General features: G+C 37.4%; 2 protein-coding genes across 2 annotated transcripts; one reads left to right on the top strand and one right to left on the bottom strand.

Annotated features, from left to right (window-relative positions):
- Positions 1 to 776: 776 nt before the first annotated feature.
- On the top strand, positions 777 to 14,073 carry LOC9304412. Its single transcript, XM_002870308.2, has 13 exons — positions 777 to 1,796; positions 1,883 to 2,220; positions 2,759 to 3,317; positions 3,465 to 3,578; positions 5,383 to 5,548; positions 5,817 to 7,498; positions 7,861 to 8,070; positions 8,262 to 10,502; positions 10,810 to 10,922; positions 11,432 to 11,828; positions 11,915 to 12,229; positions 12,504 to 12,761; positions 12,969 to 14,073. The coding sequence occupies exons 1-13, from the start codon at positions 1,008 to 1,010 to the stop codon at positions 13,980 to 13,982; spliced, it is 8,196 nt and encodes a 2,731-aa protein (XP_002870354.2). The 5' UTR covers positions 777 to 1,007; the 3' UTR covers positions 13,983 to 14,073.
- A 1,044-nt stretch (positions 14,074 to 15,117) lies between these two features.
- On the bottom strand, positions 15,118 to 17,027 carry LOC9304411 (cytochrome P450 83A1). The gene is made up of 2 exons (XM_021018575.1): positions 16,013 to 17,027; positions 15,118 to 15,913 (listed from the first exon to the last, which is right to left on the bottom strand). The coding sequence occupies exons 1-2, from the start codon at positions 16,895 to 16,897 to the stop codon at positions 15,290 to 15,292; spliced, it is 1,509 nt and encodes a 502-aa protein (XP_020874234.1). The 5' UTR covers positions 16,898 to 17,027; the 3' UTR covers positions 15,118 to 15,289.
- Positions 17,028 to 18,182: the final 1,155 nt, after the last annotated feature.

Raw genomic sequence — 18,182 nt, 5'->3', positions numbered from 1 at the left:
ATTTCTCATAATTTACTAATACAGTGTGACCTCTCTTTGTTTTTATATCAAGCTAGCTATTTTTGTTTACTAGTAGATTCAATTATCTTTGTCCAGCTCCAAAATAACATAATGTCAACTCATGACCCTGTGCTCCTCTCATCTTATATTCTTATCGACGACATAATCAACATTATAAAATTGTATCAAATATTAATTACAAAGTAAACTACACCATAATCCAGTATTGATCTAAAACTCTATCCCGTAATCTATCGACCTAACATTTTTCGGTTCGATTGGTGATTGAAAACATTTAAAATAAGCGATGGGAAAAGAAAAAAAGTAAAAAAGATTATCACTTTTGGATACCGCTAGTTGTTATTGGCAGACTATCAAAACACTATGGGGGTGTTATTGGTTTATTAATTTGTAAATTTATATAGAATTTGAAAATTTCTATTAATTATGAAATCAAGATATATGGATTTTGAAATAACATGTGTTTACCCATGGATTTGAATCCTTCTATTTTTCCCATTCAATTCCATTTAAAACATAATTTGGATTCTCAAATCCAAAAACAAATGATTAAACGAATAACATATGATTTTAACTAGTATTTATAAATCATAGAACCAATAACACATGAATTTAATTAGGATTTTAAAATCAATGATTGAATAACAAATGATTTTTGTTTGGATTTCTAATTCCATATAAATCCATGAACCAATAATTCCATATTTCAAAACACATGGGTAATCTCTTACGACATTGCAAAGGGTAACTTACTAACTAAACCCATGACACGAAATTGTCTCGAACCAATTAACCCAAACGATTTCCGGTTTGCTAAATTGAATCTAAAACCGGACAAACCTCACCCTAAACCCTAACCCTCCGAAGCAAACAGAGAGACACAGACTCACTGTCGCCGTATATATAGACAGTCGCTCTTAAACCCTTTCTTCTTCAACCACACCGTTTTCTCTCCTTCTAATTTGTCGCTTTTTCCTTGCCGACGAATGCAAGGGAACCACGACGGTTCCTGGCCTCTAAACGCTTCCACGAATAGTGGAGTTCGTGGAAGCCGCAGAGGCAACGCAAACATCAACATCAACACCGTTCCCGGTGGAGGATACCTTCATCAAACGAATCCTGTGTTTCCCAATTTCAATCAACCCATTGGATACTCCCTGCCGCAATTTCCGGCGAATTTTTACCGCCCTAATTTCCCTGACTTCTCTCTCGGAAACCCTAATTTCCAACCTCATCAGAATCTCAACTTCCATCATCAACAAATCCCTCACCAATTTGGGTCTGCCGCTAATCTCTTCCTTCAAAACCATACTCAAAGCAGCTTCTCTTTCCCTCCTCAATCTCTTCCTAATAATGATATCAGTATCTCTCAGAATCACGGCGCTTTCGAAAGCTCTTCCTTGAAACGAAGACGACAAGAGGAGGAGGATGTTGTCGTCAGAGAAGTTCCGAAATCTAATTTTGTTTCCGGTGAGAGTGCTAATAATTCCTTCAGTGTTTCTCTACCGATCCCTATAGCAACTGATGATAGTGGTGTGTCTCGAGTCCATGGAGAGAAGTCATCCGCAAAACCAAAGCGAAAAGTTGAAGTCTTGCGGATTGATAAGGCTGTGAACAAGACGCGTAAATCAGTTGTTGCTGCTGGAGAGAGTGTATCTTCGACTAGAGTGTCGAGAGCGGTTCTCGAAGAACTTCAGGCTGATTCTTGGCGTTCTTTGGGTGTGCAAATGCAAGATGTTCCTTCCCTTCGTCAACTAATGGCCATTGAAGGAAAGGTAAGCATCGGAAATTTCTTTCTATTCATATTTGGATGTCTAAACTCTGTCAATAGCCTATAGATGTATCTCTTGATGTCTTGTAGATCAATGCATTTATTCACTGCTTCGTTGGGGCTAGAAGAATTGTGACACTGCATGATTTGGAAGTGGCAATATGCCGGAACGAGTTTGTTGATTCTTTTGATGATTTGGAATTGGGACCTTTGCTGCAGCATCCACTAGTCTTGCTGTATTTTCCATCCATATCTAGCTCTACTGGCCCGGTTCAGATCACTAGTGAGGAGATAATATCATTTCTTGATAGCTATCTGCACACTTATATGACAGAAGATGTTAAGCTCGATGAATTTCTGAATTTTGTTGCAAGCCAAAAATCAGTTACAAGCAAGGAAAAGCTTGGTGTGCGTATTCAGAGCTTGCGGTATGATATGGTTTTTACTGTATTACCTAAACTTTCTTATGAGTTAAATCATTTTGATAGTACAGTAAGCTTGGTTTTAAAAGTTTTTTTTCCCCCAAAAATCCAGCGCTTTATTTGCGAGTTTGTGAATGCCTGAAATCTGTTGATTTTTTGTATGCAGAAATTGAAATTTGGTTACTTGGCTTTTGATTTCCTTCTCTTTAAATGGGGAAAAAGTTTATAGTAATAGATTGAGGCTAATGATGTGTTCTTGGTTTGATATCTTGTTGTTATGTAGAAAGGGGTTTCTCTTATATGCTCGCATGTACAGTTCCTGAATTTTGAATGGAGTTGGGTTGTGCACATCAGTTTTACCTCCGTTTCCTATTCTTGTGAAATTTTACGATTCTATATATGTTACCACAGGAGATGTCTTCTTAGAATACTTCTGTAAGAATTAGTTGCATATGTTCTCTTTTTTGGTACTTTAATGTTGGATCTGGTTGTTCTAAGTATGAACTGCATTAGCTGATGATATGTGATTTATGCTTTTTTATAGGATGTATGTATCTTTCATTCTAGACGCGAAGAGACAAGAAGGTGAAACATTGAAAGTCTTACTTACTGAGCTGCATCAGAAGTATCAGATCCCCTCATCAAAGAAACAACGACAAGATAAACCCCTAACTGTCTCTGAGCGGGCTGACTCATTTGCTTTACATCATAAGGATTATTGTGGCAAGCATATAAGATTTGATTCATCAAGCTCAGATGACAATGATAGTTGTTATGAGGTTAGAAATAAGAATAGTTCTGACCATTTCAATACTTGTCCATATCCATCTGTTGCGGAAGAGATGAAGCGGCTTGGTGGCTCCAATAAGAAAAGGAAGGGTGAAAAACGTAATCATGAAAAATCTGATTCATCCAAACTGCTTAGAAAATCCCCCTCTAAATTACAAGGACATGCGAAACAAGAGATACCTAGATTGACTGATGATTCTGATGCTAAGAAGGTTTTCAGTGTCGATGAGGCTGATTTTACACTTTCTGAAGGAGATTTAAGATTGTTCATTTCAACTTGGAAGGACACATGTAAAGAGCTAAGCATTTCAACGGTAAGTTCATGTTGAGATTGGATGACTAATTGAATCATATATCAAAAAAATTGTTTTGCTTGAATGTGAGAGTTAATTATCTTAAGTTAGGTGTGGGAAAGGCCTCAATGTTTGTTTATTTTCTAACACTCTCTTTTATTATTGTAGTTTGTCGAGAAAATGTTGTCTTTTTACAACTTGGGGGGCTCTGAAGGACGAGCTCAGATTAAAAGAGCTAAAGCAATGTCATCATTTCCGTTTGTTGGATTACTAAATGTCGCTGTGAGTGGTCATACTACTTTTGTATAAAGTTTTTTGCAATTTTTTTTTCTTGCTTTCATTAATTCAATTGAAAAATTATGTCAAAATTCTCGGTTAATGCCTTATATTTACTTCTGTTCATACCGTCCACATTAAGTGTACTTGGAGGTCAAGTCCTCCTAATCTGACGTCTTTTTTTTCTTTGCAACACTTGTTTTTTTTTCTCTGTGAAATAGCTGTTTTCTCCTATCTCCTAATTTGGATAGAACAGATGGATGTTTGGTTACTACATTCAAAAAAAAAAAATTATCCATCAAAACATTATTAAAGAAAAAACTGCAGATATATTTCTGAAGTGAAGGATGCGAGATTATATCACGTTTGCTATCTTGATTTACATCCATACTCATTTTCTGCTCCACCCTCCCGTTTTACTTTTTTCTTTACCCATTTTTTGATTTTTCCCTCTTTTTTTTGCACTGTTGTTGCTTTTCCCAGTTTGAAAAGATTTTTGATAGTTTCACCGCGTAACACAGGATCACTATTTTCTGTGATATCTTCTTTTTAAATTCTGAAAAAATGCTATATCTAAAAGCTAGACGATTTCCACTCATACTTTTACAGCTAGTTGGTTTTAAGTTGTTGTTGCTCTTGTTGTTTTTCTGTCCCTTGTGCTCTTTTTTTTCTGTGTGGTCCAAGCCTCCCTGCTCTTGAACTAAGACTTAGCACCCAGTTGCAAACTCTTGGAGTTGGGTTCAGCAAATGTGGAAACTTCCCTAGTTCAGCTTTGCTCTTTGATACATCACTATGTCACTGAGGCAAGCTGGATAAGGATAAAAATACTACAGACTGTGGATCATTCAAAACTCGTGCCCCTTGTCACCTCCAGCCCCCCACTTATTAAATTAATTAATGAAAACCTTCTAACATCTAATGTCGCAGATGTTGCTATTATGAAAATTCCCTTGCTATCCTTTTTACACCTGAAATTTAACATAGAGTTTGTAGCATCTCAATTTTTTTTACCTGGTTCTGTGTCTTGTGAAAAGCTTCTTGTCCAATGGTTGAGAAGTGTCTGCATTGTTTTTATTCAATTCTCTTTGTTTATTCCTAGCAATCAGAAGAAATTAAAACCACAACAGTGCAAGAGTCTTTTAGGGGCAGTGGGAAATCTGTTTCAGGCAACTGTATCTTGTTTTTCTTACTTTTGATCAAATTCGTTTCATTTACTTTTGCTGATTGAAATTTTTTCAGATGTTTGCCGTAATTGAGTAGTAACTTTATTTTACCCCTTTTATTCAGGAGTTTTTTTATGGATGTTGTTTACTAAGTTTTTTAATTTGTTTTACTTCGTTTTTTTAATTTGTTTTGTTGATTTGTTCAACTAAAATGAAGAAATATGATGTATTTTTCAAATGTAGGATATAGATTAAAAAACCGAAATGTGTCACATCTTGTTTGGCTAAAGAGTGCAATTGTTTTGTGTAGATCGACTTCTATTTTCTCTGTAATGGAGGAAAAGTATAGATGTTTTTCTGTGGATTGAAAGAGTTCTCTTTTGTGTTGTTTTGAAAGGATATACCTTTTTATTTACTTTGAGCAAAAAAGAACTGAAAATATTCTCTGTTAAATTGAAAGCTAACTTGCTTTGGAAGCATTTCATGTTATGGTTAATTGTAATAGAAAATGTTAAAGCAGGACATTTTTCAATTCTACTGGTATTTTCTCATTTGCTTGCATGCATTGGGTTCTAATTTGTTTAAAATGAAGTTCTTATACCCATTGTCTTATTTTTGCTTCATTTTTTCGTATGCTACATTTGCAGGTAACTTCATTAAAACGTGGAATGTGGGATAGCATATATGATAATTTGCAAATGACAAGCCTTAGTGATACGACTAATACAGGCTCAGGAAATCAAGTTGGTGAAATTAACCCAAGTGAAAACAGTGAGTTAAGCAAAACTCAGCATGTTATGCCTCCTAAACATAGTGAGTATATTTTTGTCCTCTATCCATTTGCGCTCTCTGCATGCTGAATTTCGGTTCATTATTGTTTTAAATACTTACTCAATTATGGTCAAGCTACACTGTAGCATTATGACAAGTACTTTATTTATCAAAGTTATACGATCTAAAGGAACTATAATAGATTGAGAACTGTTCTCTTAGAATGCATTATCTAACAAGTTTCCGTGGCTGTTGTTTGGTGCTAGTTAATTCTCTTGCACTTTGCAATCTGATCAATGTTATCTATCAGGTAACACTGTTGAAGAAATTATCAGAAGACTTTCCTTGTATTTTGAGCATGATCTTTCTGGAGAGAAGCACATTGGTATCTTCAGGAAGCTACAGACTTGCGAGGTTTTGTTGGCAGAGCAATTTCAAGTACAGGATTTTGAGTCTCTTGGTTGGGGTGGGTTTTTCACTTTCTTGGAAAAACATATGTTACTACTACCAACACAACTTCAAAGGTTTCTATCTAGAGAATTACTGGAAGAGTTTCCTCTGGAGGTCCACGTGAATGAGAATCTGTTGACTCTTCTGCTTTCGCAAGCTTCTGAATTTTCAGGTGGTAATGTGATATCTAGACAAACAGTAAATCGACTGCTTGCAGAACAATTTCCGTCAATCAATTTTAAGGTTGTCGGAAGAAATTCAGAGGAAAATTTCACTGAAATCATTGGTAAGGAGAAGTCTTGTTCTAAATGTGTGCTCTTTTCTGCAACATTGTCGGGAGCTGAAAACTCTTTGACCAGTAAATATCTAGAAGAATCCTTGACAGTGGGGAATGATACTGAAGCAAGAGGCAGCACTCTTAATGCTGTTGCATCCAAAGAGGTTTTAGATGTTTTGCTTAGGGTTCCGTTGTTGTCAGACTTGAATTCATGGTGTCACTGGGATCTTAGGTATGCTCCACAGTTTGGTCCTCTTTTGGGCTGTTTAAATGAGATTAATTCAAAAGATCTGCTGTGTCTAGTGACAAGGGATGGTAAGATTATCAGAACAGATCCTTCTGCAACAGCAGATTCATTCTTGGAGGCTGCTCTTCAAGGATCTGCTTACTGTACTGCTGCACAGTTGTTGTCGTTGATATCATTGAATGGACGAACACATCTACCGTTTTCCCTTCTAAAATGCTATGCAAAACGTGCATTTGAAGTTTTTTTTGATAACCATTCCGAGGAGATGGAGCTTAATAATAGGAATTCTCTTGTGCAAATGCATCGGCCAGAACAGCTTAGTACTTCTTTGGACAAAATGATAGTTGTAGGAGAGAAAACTAAAGCGGCTAAAAGTGACTATGCTGCCTCTAAGTTTCTTCTTGATTGTCTGGGCTATTTACCTGGGGAGTTTCGCAGTTTAGTTGTTGATATCTTGCTACCAGGTCTACGTTCTGTTGTTAAAGATGCTCCTACAAGAGTTTTGTCTGCATGCAAGCAAACAGAGCAACGCATCATGCTGCATGATGCCGGATTGCTGCTTGGCATTGTTGAGTGGATTAGTGATTACCATATGTTTTGCTCATCATGTTCTCCGAACTCTTCAATAGTGGAGAGTGCTTCGTCCAACTTAGATTCTGTCGCAGGTTCTGTGCAAAAAGAATTGGAGGACCCAATTCAGACCGAACAAAGATGCATGATCGTATCAGAGAAGGCTTGCCAGGACAAAAAAGAACCTCATGAATCTTGTCACACTTTTGGTGATTCTGGGACTTTATGTGATTCTGTTGGGGAGGCTTTCACCCAGACTGCGCCTGAGTTTCATGATAATCCAGCCTCTGTTATTGATTCAATCAGACGGGATGAGTTTGGGTTAGATTTAACTTCTTCTGGCTCTGAGATGAGTATGCTGCAGAAACAACATGCTCGGTTAGGAAGAGCACTTCAGTGTTTGTCCCAGGAATTGTATTCACAAGATTCACACTTCATTCTTGAACTTGTGAGAACTCTTACCTTCTTATTTTGTTCGTAATCTTCTTACAAGCATGTTAATTGGGTTCGCTTGTTTGAATAAATAGTTGGTGCAATCTTATGCATATGTGTGTATCCTATGACCGATTTCGACTCTGCCCAAGATGATTAGTAATTCAGCAATACCCTTATGCTGTGAACTGGTAGATGAATCCGCTATCATTATTCTTGTAATTGGGAGGGTTAATAAGTATTCAAATGTTTGTTAGCCCTGTGAGGGACAATATCGTAGGTTGTTAGATGTCTCTTTATCACTATTCCTGTAAACAGGAGAGATTTAATGGACATTCCATTTGTCATCCTCTTACTCTCTTGCTATTTTTGCTTCAGGTTCAAAATGCTGATGACAATAAGTACCCTGCACACGTGGAACCCACACTCACATTCATTCTTCAAAAGACCGGGATTGTTGTTTTAAACAACGAGTGTGGCTTCATGCCTGAGAACATTCGGGCCCTGTGTGATGTTGGTCAATCCACAAAGAAAGGATCTGGTGGATACATAGGGAAGAAAGGAATTGGCTTCAAGTCAGTGTTTCGGGTATGTACAACCCAAGCTTAAATGAGTTTAGGATTATAGTATGTTAAGCTAAGAATAGGCCTTGGAATTTCTTTCTACTCCAAAACACTTGAAAGGCGTATATGAACTTTGACCTCAATTGTTAAACGAATTATAGCAAATTCTTTCTCAAATAATCCCTTCTAACGCTTTTACTCGGGTCCACTTTCCAGGTTTCTGATGCTCCTGAGATCCACTCAAATGGTTTCCATTTCAAGTTTGATATTAGTGAGGGTCAGATTGGATATATTTTGCCGACTGTTGTTCCTCCTCAAGATATTGAATCGCTTAGCAGCATGTTATCTGGCCGTGCTTTACACCTGAAGGATGCAGGATGGAACACTTGCATTACACTTCCTTTCAGAAGCATTGATTCCGAAGGAACAACAGTGAATCACATTGAACCTATGTTTTCAGACCTTCATCCTTCTTTATTACTCTTCCTACATCGCCTCCAGTGCATAGTATACAGAAATGTGCTTGAAGATTCTCTCTTGGTCATGAGGAAAGAGGTTGTGAGCAATAATATCGTAAAGGTTTCATGTGGGGAAAATAGCATGATATGGTTTGTGGCATCAGAGAAATTAAAGGCTGCCAATCTTCGTGATGACGTTCAGACAACAGAGATTTCGATAGGATTCACCCTTGACATGCTGGAAGATGGAACTTACAGATCATGTATGATTCAAGAACCTGTTTTTGCTTTTCTTCCTCTAAGAACTTATGGTTTGAAATTCATTATACAAGGGGATTTCATTCTTACATCATCAAGGGAGGATGTTGATGAGGATAGTCCTTGGAACCAGTGGCTGTTGTCAGAGTTTCCGGGTTTGTTTGTGGATGCTCTAAGGTCCTTTTGCAGTCTTCCTTCTTTCACCCATAATCTGGGTAAAGCTGTGTCCTCATACATGCAGCTTGTACCTCTCGCTGGGGAAGTGCATGGGTTCTTTTCTTCTCTCCCTCGTTCTATTATATCTAGATTGAGAACAACAAATTGCTTGCTGCTTGAGGGAGACGGTGAAGAATGGGTTCCTCCTTGCAAGGTTTTAAGAAACTGGAATGAAAAGATAAGGGTTCTTCTTAAGGATGGATTGCTTCAGGAGCATCTTGCTTTGGGCTTTTTGGACAAAGATATTGTTTTGTCAGATTCCCTGTCAAGGGCACTGAGCATTGAAGACTATGGACCGAAGACTTTGGTGCAGATTCTTTCTTCATTGAGTCACAAGAATGGTTGTCTACAATCAATGGGCTTTACATGGTTATCGTCTATTCTTACTGAACTTTACATACTATTCCGTTCTTCTGGGCATGGTAATGTAGAGTTAGGTATAGATAAGACTCTTATAGATGACCTTCACAGGATCCCATTTATTCCCCTGTCAAATGGTAAGTTCACCGCTTTAGATGAAGGCGCAGTATGGTTGCACCATGACACCACTGGGTTAGATCTTGGTGATGTATTTGAAGCATTTCCTGTGTTATATGGAAATCTCCGAACCATTGATCATTCCCTTCTTTTGGCGTCTTCGGTTGATGAAAAATCCTCTGTGGATGACCTCGTAAACATGCTTTGTGCAATTGGCGTTCAAAAGCTGTCAGCACATGAAATCATCAAAGTTCATATATTACCAGCCTTTGAGGCAAGGAGTACAGATACAGTGGAGGGTTTGATGGTTGATTACTTATGCTTTGTGATGACACATCTACGATCTAGCTGTCATATTTGTCATAATGAGAGGAACTACATTATTTCTGAGTTAAGAAGCAAAGCTCTGGTATTATCAAATTATGGGTTGAAACAGCTCGGTGAGGGGTCAATTCATTTCGGTGAAGAATTTGGAAACCAGGTCAACATGAAGAAGCTTACGAAAAACCTGGATATTTCATGGCATGTGGTTGATGGTACCTACTTGAAACATCCAGCATCAAAATTTTATGCATGCGGATTGAAGGAGTGGCGGGAATTTTTTCAAGAGATTGGAATAGCGGATTTTGTTCAAGTGGTTCAAGTTGAAAAGACCATTGCTGAGTTTTATTCTGTTTCACGTTGTGAAAAGTATGATATCAACTTGTTATCTCCTGAGTTAACTGTTAAAGACTGGGAATCCCCAGAACTAGTTAATCTCTTGTCTCTCTTGCACAAAAGTAATGGCCGCAAAGGTTGCAAGTACCTGATGGAAGTCCTTGATAGACTGTGGGATGAATGTTACCATGAAAAAACAACTGTTAACTATAACTCAGGTACGCATGGTGTCATCAGATCATCAGAATCTTCATTTATGAGGGTAATTTGTGATTCTCAATGGATAGTTTCAAGCATGGACAGCGAATTGCATCTTGCAAAAGGCCTCTATCATGATTGTGATGATGTGCAGTCTATACTTGGCATGAATGCTCCCTATGCAGTTCCTAAGGTTGGTTTGGTTTTGCTTTACTAATGCTATAGTGTGCTTGCTATTACAACTATTAGTTCTAATATAAGCAGTGAATAAATTGGCTTTTGAGTATTGCCTTATAAAATTACATGGATGATTTTGAAATTGTATTAGAGGTTTGGGTTCTTTGTGAGATAGGAAATTGTTTTAATATCTTAAACTTTGCTTGGTATGATCACTAGCATATGGGCCTGCTACAATGTCTTTCTCAGCGGAGGAGTTCTTTCATCTATATATCTAACCTCTCTTTATTTTCATCCTCTCTATTTGGGAAACTGTGGAACAGGTTACAAGTGTCAAATTACTTAGTGATATTGGTTTTAAGACCAAAGTTTGCCTCGATGATGCTCTGGAAATCCTAGAAGCTTGGGTACACTGTGGAGACAATTTCAAATCAAGGTATGGTTATGAAGCAATTTCAGCTTTGTCCTTATGTTTTTAAGCACTGCCTCTTACTTTTTATAGATGAATTTTCTGATTTACATTCATTTTAAACTTGTTTTCTTTCCACATTATTACAAATAAGGAAGTTCTTAAACTACTGTTCACTATCGTGCATTGGATGATTTACTGCTGATAAATGATATTCTGCTCGTGATTTGTTTATTTCTAGCACTAAAATATTAGGTCTGATGACATGAACTGAGTTCTAAACGTTTTCTAAATGACTTTTATGTGTAAATACGAACAGAGTCCATGGACTTCAGATAAATTGTCCATGTAATTCATTTTGAGATGAACTGTTTTTCTTTCTATATTGTAACAACATGTGTCTTCTAGTCAAGTGTTTGTTTTTCCACCCCTTTTTGTGACTCCAAAAACCCTTGATGATGATACGACTTACGAGTCTGTCAGTTCTTTGCCGATGTATTTTCTAACAGCAAACAACTTTGTCTTTAATTTTGCAGCATCTCTCAGATTACCAGATTTTACAAATATATGTGGAATGAAATGGCTGATTCAAAGCAGAAAATAACTGAAAAGCTTCATACTATCCCGTCTGTATTTGTACCACATGGAAATGGAAGTAGGCAGAATGATATGGTATCTGGAATATTCTTGTCACTTGATGATGTTTACTGGAATGATTCTGCTGGCGTTTTAGATGAGATAAAAGAGATCAGTTCGCAGATCAGTAGCGTTGTGGAACCATTGCGTAGGAAATCATTGTGCAATATCTATCCAGTTCTCCATGACTTTTTTGTGAATGGGTGTGGAGTACCTGAGACGCCTTCGTTTCAAGAGTACCTTAAAATTCTAGGGCAGTTTGCACATAATGTGTCACCCTCATGTGCTGCCAAGGCTGTAAGTGATTTACTTAACTAAGTATCGTCCTTCTGTTTATCTTTAATCTATGCTCTTCTTTGCTAAAGTGTTAAGTTTATGTTTAGGTCTTCAAAATTTTCCTGAAGTGGAGTGATGACTTGAACTCTGGCAAATCTTCCGAAGATGTTGTTCATTTTAAAGAGAGACTTTCAGAACTCGAGTACACTGTACTTCCTACTGAAAATGACAAGTGGGTTTCCTTGCACTCCTCGTTTGGTCTAGTATGTTGGTGTGATGATGAGAAGTTAAAGAAGAGATTTAAGAAGAAGGATAACATTGAGTTTATTAACTTTGGGGAAAATGATGACGAAGAGCAAGAAGTGCTTCAAACAAAAGTGTCTGGGCTCATGCACAGCTTAGGCATTCCAAGTATTTCTGAGGTAACTAATCTTCTCCTTCACAAGAATATATTGAAATTTAACCACGTAGTTATACATGTAAAAGGGCTTCTTAGGGACATTAGATTTGATCTGAAAGACAAGAGTAGGCCTTTCTTGAATTGTGTTGATGCACTAACTCCAAAACCATCTGCAGAACCATCATCTGTAAAAGGGCTTATATACCAGGGTAGAACTGATATATGTGTCTCCGTTTCTACTATGTAACACTAGTTTCCATGGCGTCAATTCCAATTCACTCCTGTATTTTTTTCAGGTGGTAAAGCGTGAAGCGAAATATGAAGGTTTGCAAGATAATACTGTAACAGTATCACTTGTTAACTGGGCTCTGCCTTACGCACAGCGATATATCTTTACTCTTCATCATGAGAAGTACACCCAAACAAAAAAGACAGTCCATAGTCAAGTCAAACGTCTACAAGTCTTTGTTGTTGATAAGTTATGCTATAGGAATGTCATACCGCAACATGGCATTAGCTCTAACAGGGAGTTCAAATGCAGCGCTCTTCTGCAGGTATGTATTCTTTCGTTTGTGTTTCTTGCAACAATTTATCCAATATATTTTGGGATTGTAGGGGCTGTGACATTGTGCTCTGAGGCTATTTGAAACTTCTCTCTGTTTATATGCAAGTAGATTTTGCCATAACCTCTTGACTGGGACAATGGTTTTGTAATAATGTAATTTTACTGATATTATTATGTTTGTTCTCGTTGTCTTCAGGATAAAGCTCTGTACACAACACCATGTCTAGATTCCCATTCCATGTTCATGGAACTGTCTCGTTTGTTTTTCAACGGAGTTCCTGATCTGCATTTGGCAAATTTCCTTCACTTGATAAAAACTATGGCGGAATCTGGGTTGAGCGAGGAGCAAATGGACTCATTCATTCTGAACAGTCAAAAAGTTCATCAGATTCCTGATGGTGAAAAGATCTGGTCCCTTAAATCTGCTGTTAAAGCGAAGAAGAAAGCTGGAATACGCTTGAGTTGGTTACCTTCAAGTTCCAAAACAGGACGTGGTTCTAGCAAGACTAACACTGATGATTCTAAACAAGAGCTGGCCTCTAGCAGCAGCAAAGAGTATGTAACAGAGGCTCTTGAGGAAAAAATACCGACTGAAACCGATACCAACTTGGTTTCTGGATATGATAATTGTGCAGGCACAAGTTCACGAGCTAGTGAGCCAAACCCATTGCATTCTATGCATATGATTAGTGGCTCAACCTCAGGGAATCAGGCTGCTATTCACCTCAACCCAAATCTTCCACATGAATGGAACAATTCCTTCACAGCTAATTTCAGCGATAGAGATCAGCTTCATACCGGCACACCTTGGGCTGCACAAGCGCAACAGACCGGTAGAAAAGGTGAAGAAATCGCGTATAGATACTTTGTTGCAAAATACGGCAATGAGGCTCTGGTTAGATGGGTTAACGACCAGAGCGAAACTGGTTTACCTTACGACCTACTGATCGAAAACCGGGGTGGTAAGAAAGAGTACGTAGAGGTGAAAGCAACGGTTTCTACACGGAAAGACTATTTCAACTTGACAGTGAGGGAATGGCAATTTGCAAGTGAGAAAGGAGAGAATTACATAATTGCTCATGTTTTGTTAGGAAACAGTAATGCAATCCTCACACAGCATAAAAACCCGGTCAAGTTATGCCAAGAAGGTCATCTCCGGTTATTGATTCTCATGCCTAACCAGAGAAACGAGGTCAATGTTTCATTTTAAAGACCCAATCAATCACTTTCTCTTGTCAATTAGATGTTGTCGTTGTACAATGTTACTATTAATTAATTTTAAAATTAAATTCTTTCAAACAGAGGTGGGCATTTTAACAAGATCAAACCAAACTATAATAGTATAATCCATGCACAACTTGAACGGTTAAGCTTTTTTCACCTTAAATGGTTTGGTTCGATTTGAAACCAAAGTGAAACAATAACCTAATCTGTTTAATTTACCAATCAATTAAATAAAGAAGATTATATTTTTTTGTCAAATAAAATAAGTAAATTACTTATTGGTAATTCTAGTATTTTTTTTTTTTTTGGTATGATTATTGGTAATCTAGTATTGATAACTTGGTATCATTTTATATACTTTAACTGTTGTTTGATTGTTGGGTTTTTTTTTTTTTTGAATCTTTTTTTCCCTAGGTTGGTTTAAGTGATCAGGGGCTTTAGCTAGTTTTGGATGTAATTTTTTTCTTAGTTGTTTGTTTGAATAATTGAGTTTACATATCTGTCTTTTTTTTTCTCTCTAGATTTATTATTTATTGCAAATTATGATAACTGTTACATAGACGATTCTACAACGGACAATTTCTTCCGACCCTTATTAGATCCACGATAGACTATACTTCCTTCATGCTCTTGACGGATACCTTCAATGATCCACGATCTGACGATACTTTTCTCTTTGCGTAGAATCTTGGCGAACGGCTATAATTGTACATCGTTGGAAATGACCTACACATTTGCTTCCATTAATCTGCAAATTTATTAATAAATCGCAATATCTGGGACTCGAACCCCAGACCTCTTGGTGTAGGAACATTAATTAACCTTTAGTCAACCAATGGCCAAGGGGGCTTCCACAATTTTACATATCCGTCTTGCTTATTTTTTTCATATGACTGTTCTATTAATTGTTTTTTTTTTCTGTTTTTATCCGAACTAAAACCAATATAAACTTAACCGAACCAAACTAATTTTGGTTTGAGTTTAGAGACTTTAAAATTAAACCCGAACTGAAACCGAAAATAAACCAATATGCCCACTCCTACTTTCAAAACTTAGCCACTTCATACGTAAGTAGTTCTATTTTTTTTTAGCTATTCAGTGAGATATATAAGAATCACAAAAGGCATCCATGTGAATTTGCTTCCTTCATATGAAAATGTGAAGAAAAAGATACAAAGATAGAGACTTAGAGAGACGACTGCCACTTAATAAAGAAACCAAACATTGAAGCAGAATACACTGTAGGAACATAATCAGAGAGGGTACGTAGAATTATTTGACTATATATTAGCGCTAGTACTTGTTCACTTTCTCTGGAACAAGCTTGAGATGCTGCGACTTGTGCATAGCGAGACCAGTCATGACATCCATGTTGATATCATCTGGTTTCATTCCATTAGGAAGTTTAAAGTTGAAGTTGAGAAGAAGGTTCGCATAAGGAACCTCAAGCATCGCCGCACCAAGACGCATTCCAGGGCACATTCTCCGGCCAGACCCGAACGGTATAAACTCGTAGTCCGTGCCTTTGAAGTCAACTTCCTTCTCAAGAAACCTCTCGGGCCTGAACTCGTCAGGGTTCGGTCCCCATTCTTTCTCGTCACGTGACACGGCCCACGCGTTGACGTTGACCGTTGTCCCCGCGGGGATGTCGTAACCGGCGATCTTGGTGTCTTGAATGCAAGCACGAGGGATAAGGAGAGGAATCACCGGTTCGATCCTTAGGGTTTCTTTAACTAAGGCTCTGAAGTAAGGAAGGTTCTTAACATCGTCTTCAGTAACGAACGTTGAACCTTTCTCTTTCATATACTCTCTCACTTCTGCTTGAGCTTTCTTCAACACTTGAGGGTACTTCATTAGATACGTCATCCCCCAAACAACCGCCGCAGCTGCGGTATCTGTTCCCGCCACTACGATGTCCTTTTGGAACGAAAATAACAAAAATAAGAGTGAAACACAAGCAAACGATTACTTGTAGTGCAAGCAACGATAAGAAGAAATGTTATTAATTATACTTACCAAGATCACGGCTTTGACATTATCTACAGTGAACTCAGAAGCGAAAGGTTGTTCTTTGAAGATCTCCATCAAGAGATCGATCATGCTCTCGGTTTCGGGCTTGACCCTCTTGGGATCAAGCGTCTCATTGACAACCTCTTGAATATAAGTGTCTTGTCTTTCGAAACACTCTTTCATATAAGCTGTGAGTCCTGACAAATCATCAAGAAAGCCACAATATGGGAAAAAATCAGAGAAGAAAATCTTCCCCAAAACGCTTTGAGTCCCATACAGAATCTTGATAAACCTCTTCATCTCTTCCCCATCTTCATTGTACTTCTTCCCGAACGCTTGTCTACACACAACCGAGTTCGTGAAGGTCAACATAAGCTCGCTTATATCGACCACTTCGGATTTATCCGCGGCCTTGTTGATCTTATCCATCATCCTCCTAGCCTCTTCCTCTCGTACATGCTTAAAGGTGGCCACACGTGTTGGTGAGAACAAGTGGTTCATCCCCATCTTCCTTATCTCTCGGTAATACGGTGTGTAGTGGTTCAATGCCATGTCACGCCGGCCGTAGGAGATGAACTCGTGGCCACGGTGCGGAGGCCGGTCGGCAAAGTTGACATCTTGAGTCTTGAGAAGCTCTTTAGCTAGCTCAGCCGAAGATATCACCACCATTGTTCTGCTTCCTATCCTGTATGACAAGATTGGTCCGTATTTTTTGGCCCATCCAGCGAAGAAGCGTTGTGGGTTAAGCTTCTGAAGCTGAAGGAGGTTTCCGATCACCGGAAGCGGTGATGGCCCCGGAGGCAGCTTGTACCGTTTGGTTTTCGGTTTTTGGTAAAGGAAGAAGAGGAGAACCGCGGCGAGAGCCACCACGCCGATGATGATATCTTCCATTCTTAGTTGTTACTACTTTTGAGTGTTACATTGAACAGCATGAGTTCCTTAATATATAGACTACGTTTCTTATTTTTTCTTAACCAAACAAAACCAAAAACTAAAACCGAGCTAAACCGAAATCGAATTATTTAATCAAATGGTTACTCTCTTATACCTACTTACGAAACCTCACGTGTTAGAATAGAAAAACACTTTCACCTACCCAACATCCCTCTAACGTCGTATATGCCTTAGTGGTTTCATGCAGTCACACTCATTTGTTGTTTTTATCTATTTGTAATTTAATTTACACAAACCTTTAATACTTTGTTAATTCGTTGAGTGGTTTAAAGTTTAAACGAATCCAAGACCTATATGAACCACAATCTATTTCTGTATCGAAGATGTAACATATTGGATTATTGGTACATACCAAAAATTGTACAGTCTTGTCGCAAATTGTAGAGTAAGATGAATAAGAGTTGTGTAAAAAACAACTTGTTGATATAATTAATAATATGGAATCGCAAAACATCAACACAGATTCGAACTTAAGTTTCATTCGCCACTGAAATTAATATGACTAATCACAAAACTAGTATAAAGAGATTAAGATCCAATGAGTCTTAACCTCTCACTAAAAAAATCAGTTTGTTTTTCGTCAATAATTAAAAAAATTTGGCTACTCAATTCGTAGATCATATACTATAATATCAAAATATCCAAAAGCAGGACCCTTTTTGTAAATAACGAAAGATAAATTATATACAAAGGATGCATGTATACACAAAAGATAAGTTTTGGTGTTGTTCTACTCCTAGGTAAGACACATTGTACTCAAACTGTGTTCCTATGCTCAACAGATTAATCTTTGCATATATATAAGATAATTAAAACGACACATTTCGTCAAGTACTATGTTTCTATCTTTATCAATTAGAAGCATGTTCACTCCTCTAATATCCACGATCCAGATCAGTAACAAAATCATAGTTGTTTTGGTCATTAAGTACAATTTAAAAAGTACTTTTTTTTTTGTCGTACAATATTTTGTGTTTCAGTGTTATAATCTATTTTATTCCCAAAAATTAGTTGCAAGGATTAAAACATTAGATGTTACGTTCCACCCTATATTTTAAACGATTTGAATTTTAATGTTTTAATATGATTTTGTTGATTTTGGGTGAATTTAAGGAAGTTTTTTTTTAATTTGTCGTGAAACCCTATAAAATCTTTTAAAGATCTAATGCTTAAAATGTTTTCAATGAATAGAATTTCAAATAGTTTTCGAAAATCATTAGTT

Source organism: Arabidopsis lyrata (assembly GCF_000004255.2).
Source record: "Arabidopsis lyrata subsp. lyrata unplaced genomic scaffold ARALYscaffold_7, whole genome shotgun sequence".
Lineage (NCBI taxonomy): Eukaryota > Viridiplantae > Streptophyta > Magnoliopsida > Brassicales > Brassicaceae > Arabidopsis > Arabidopsis lyrata.
The sequence above is the reverse complement of the archived record's forward strand: the minus strand, read 5'-3'. Positions and strand labels throughout refer to the sequence as shown.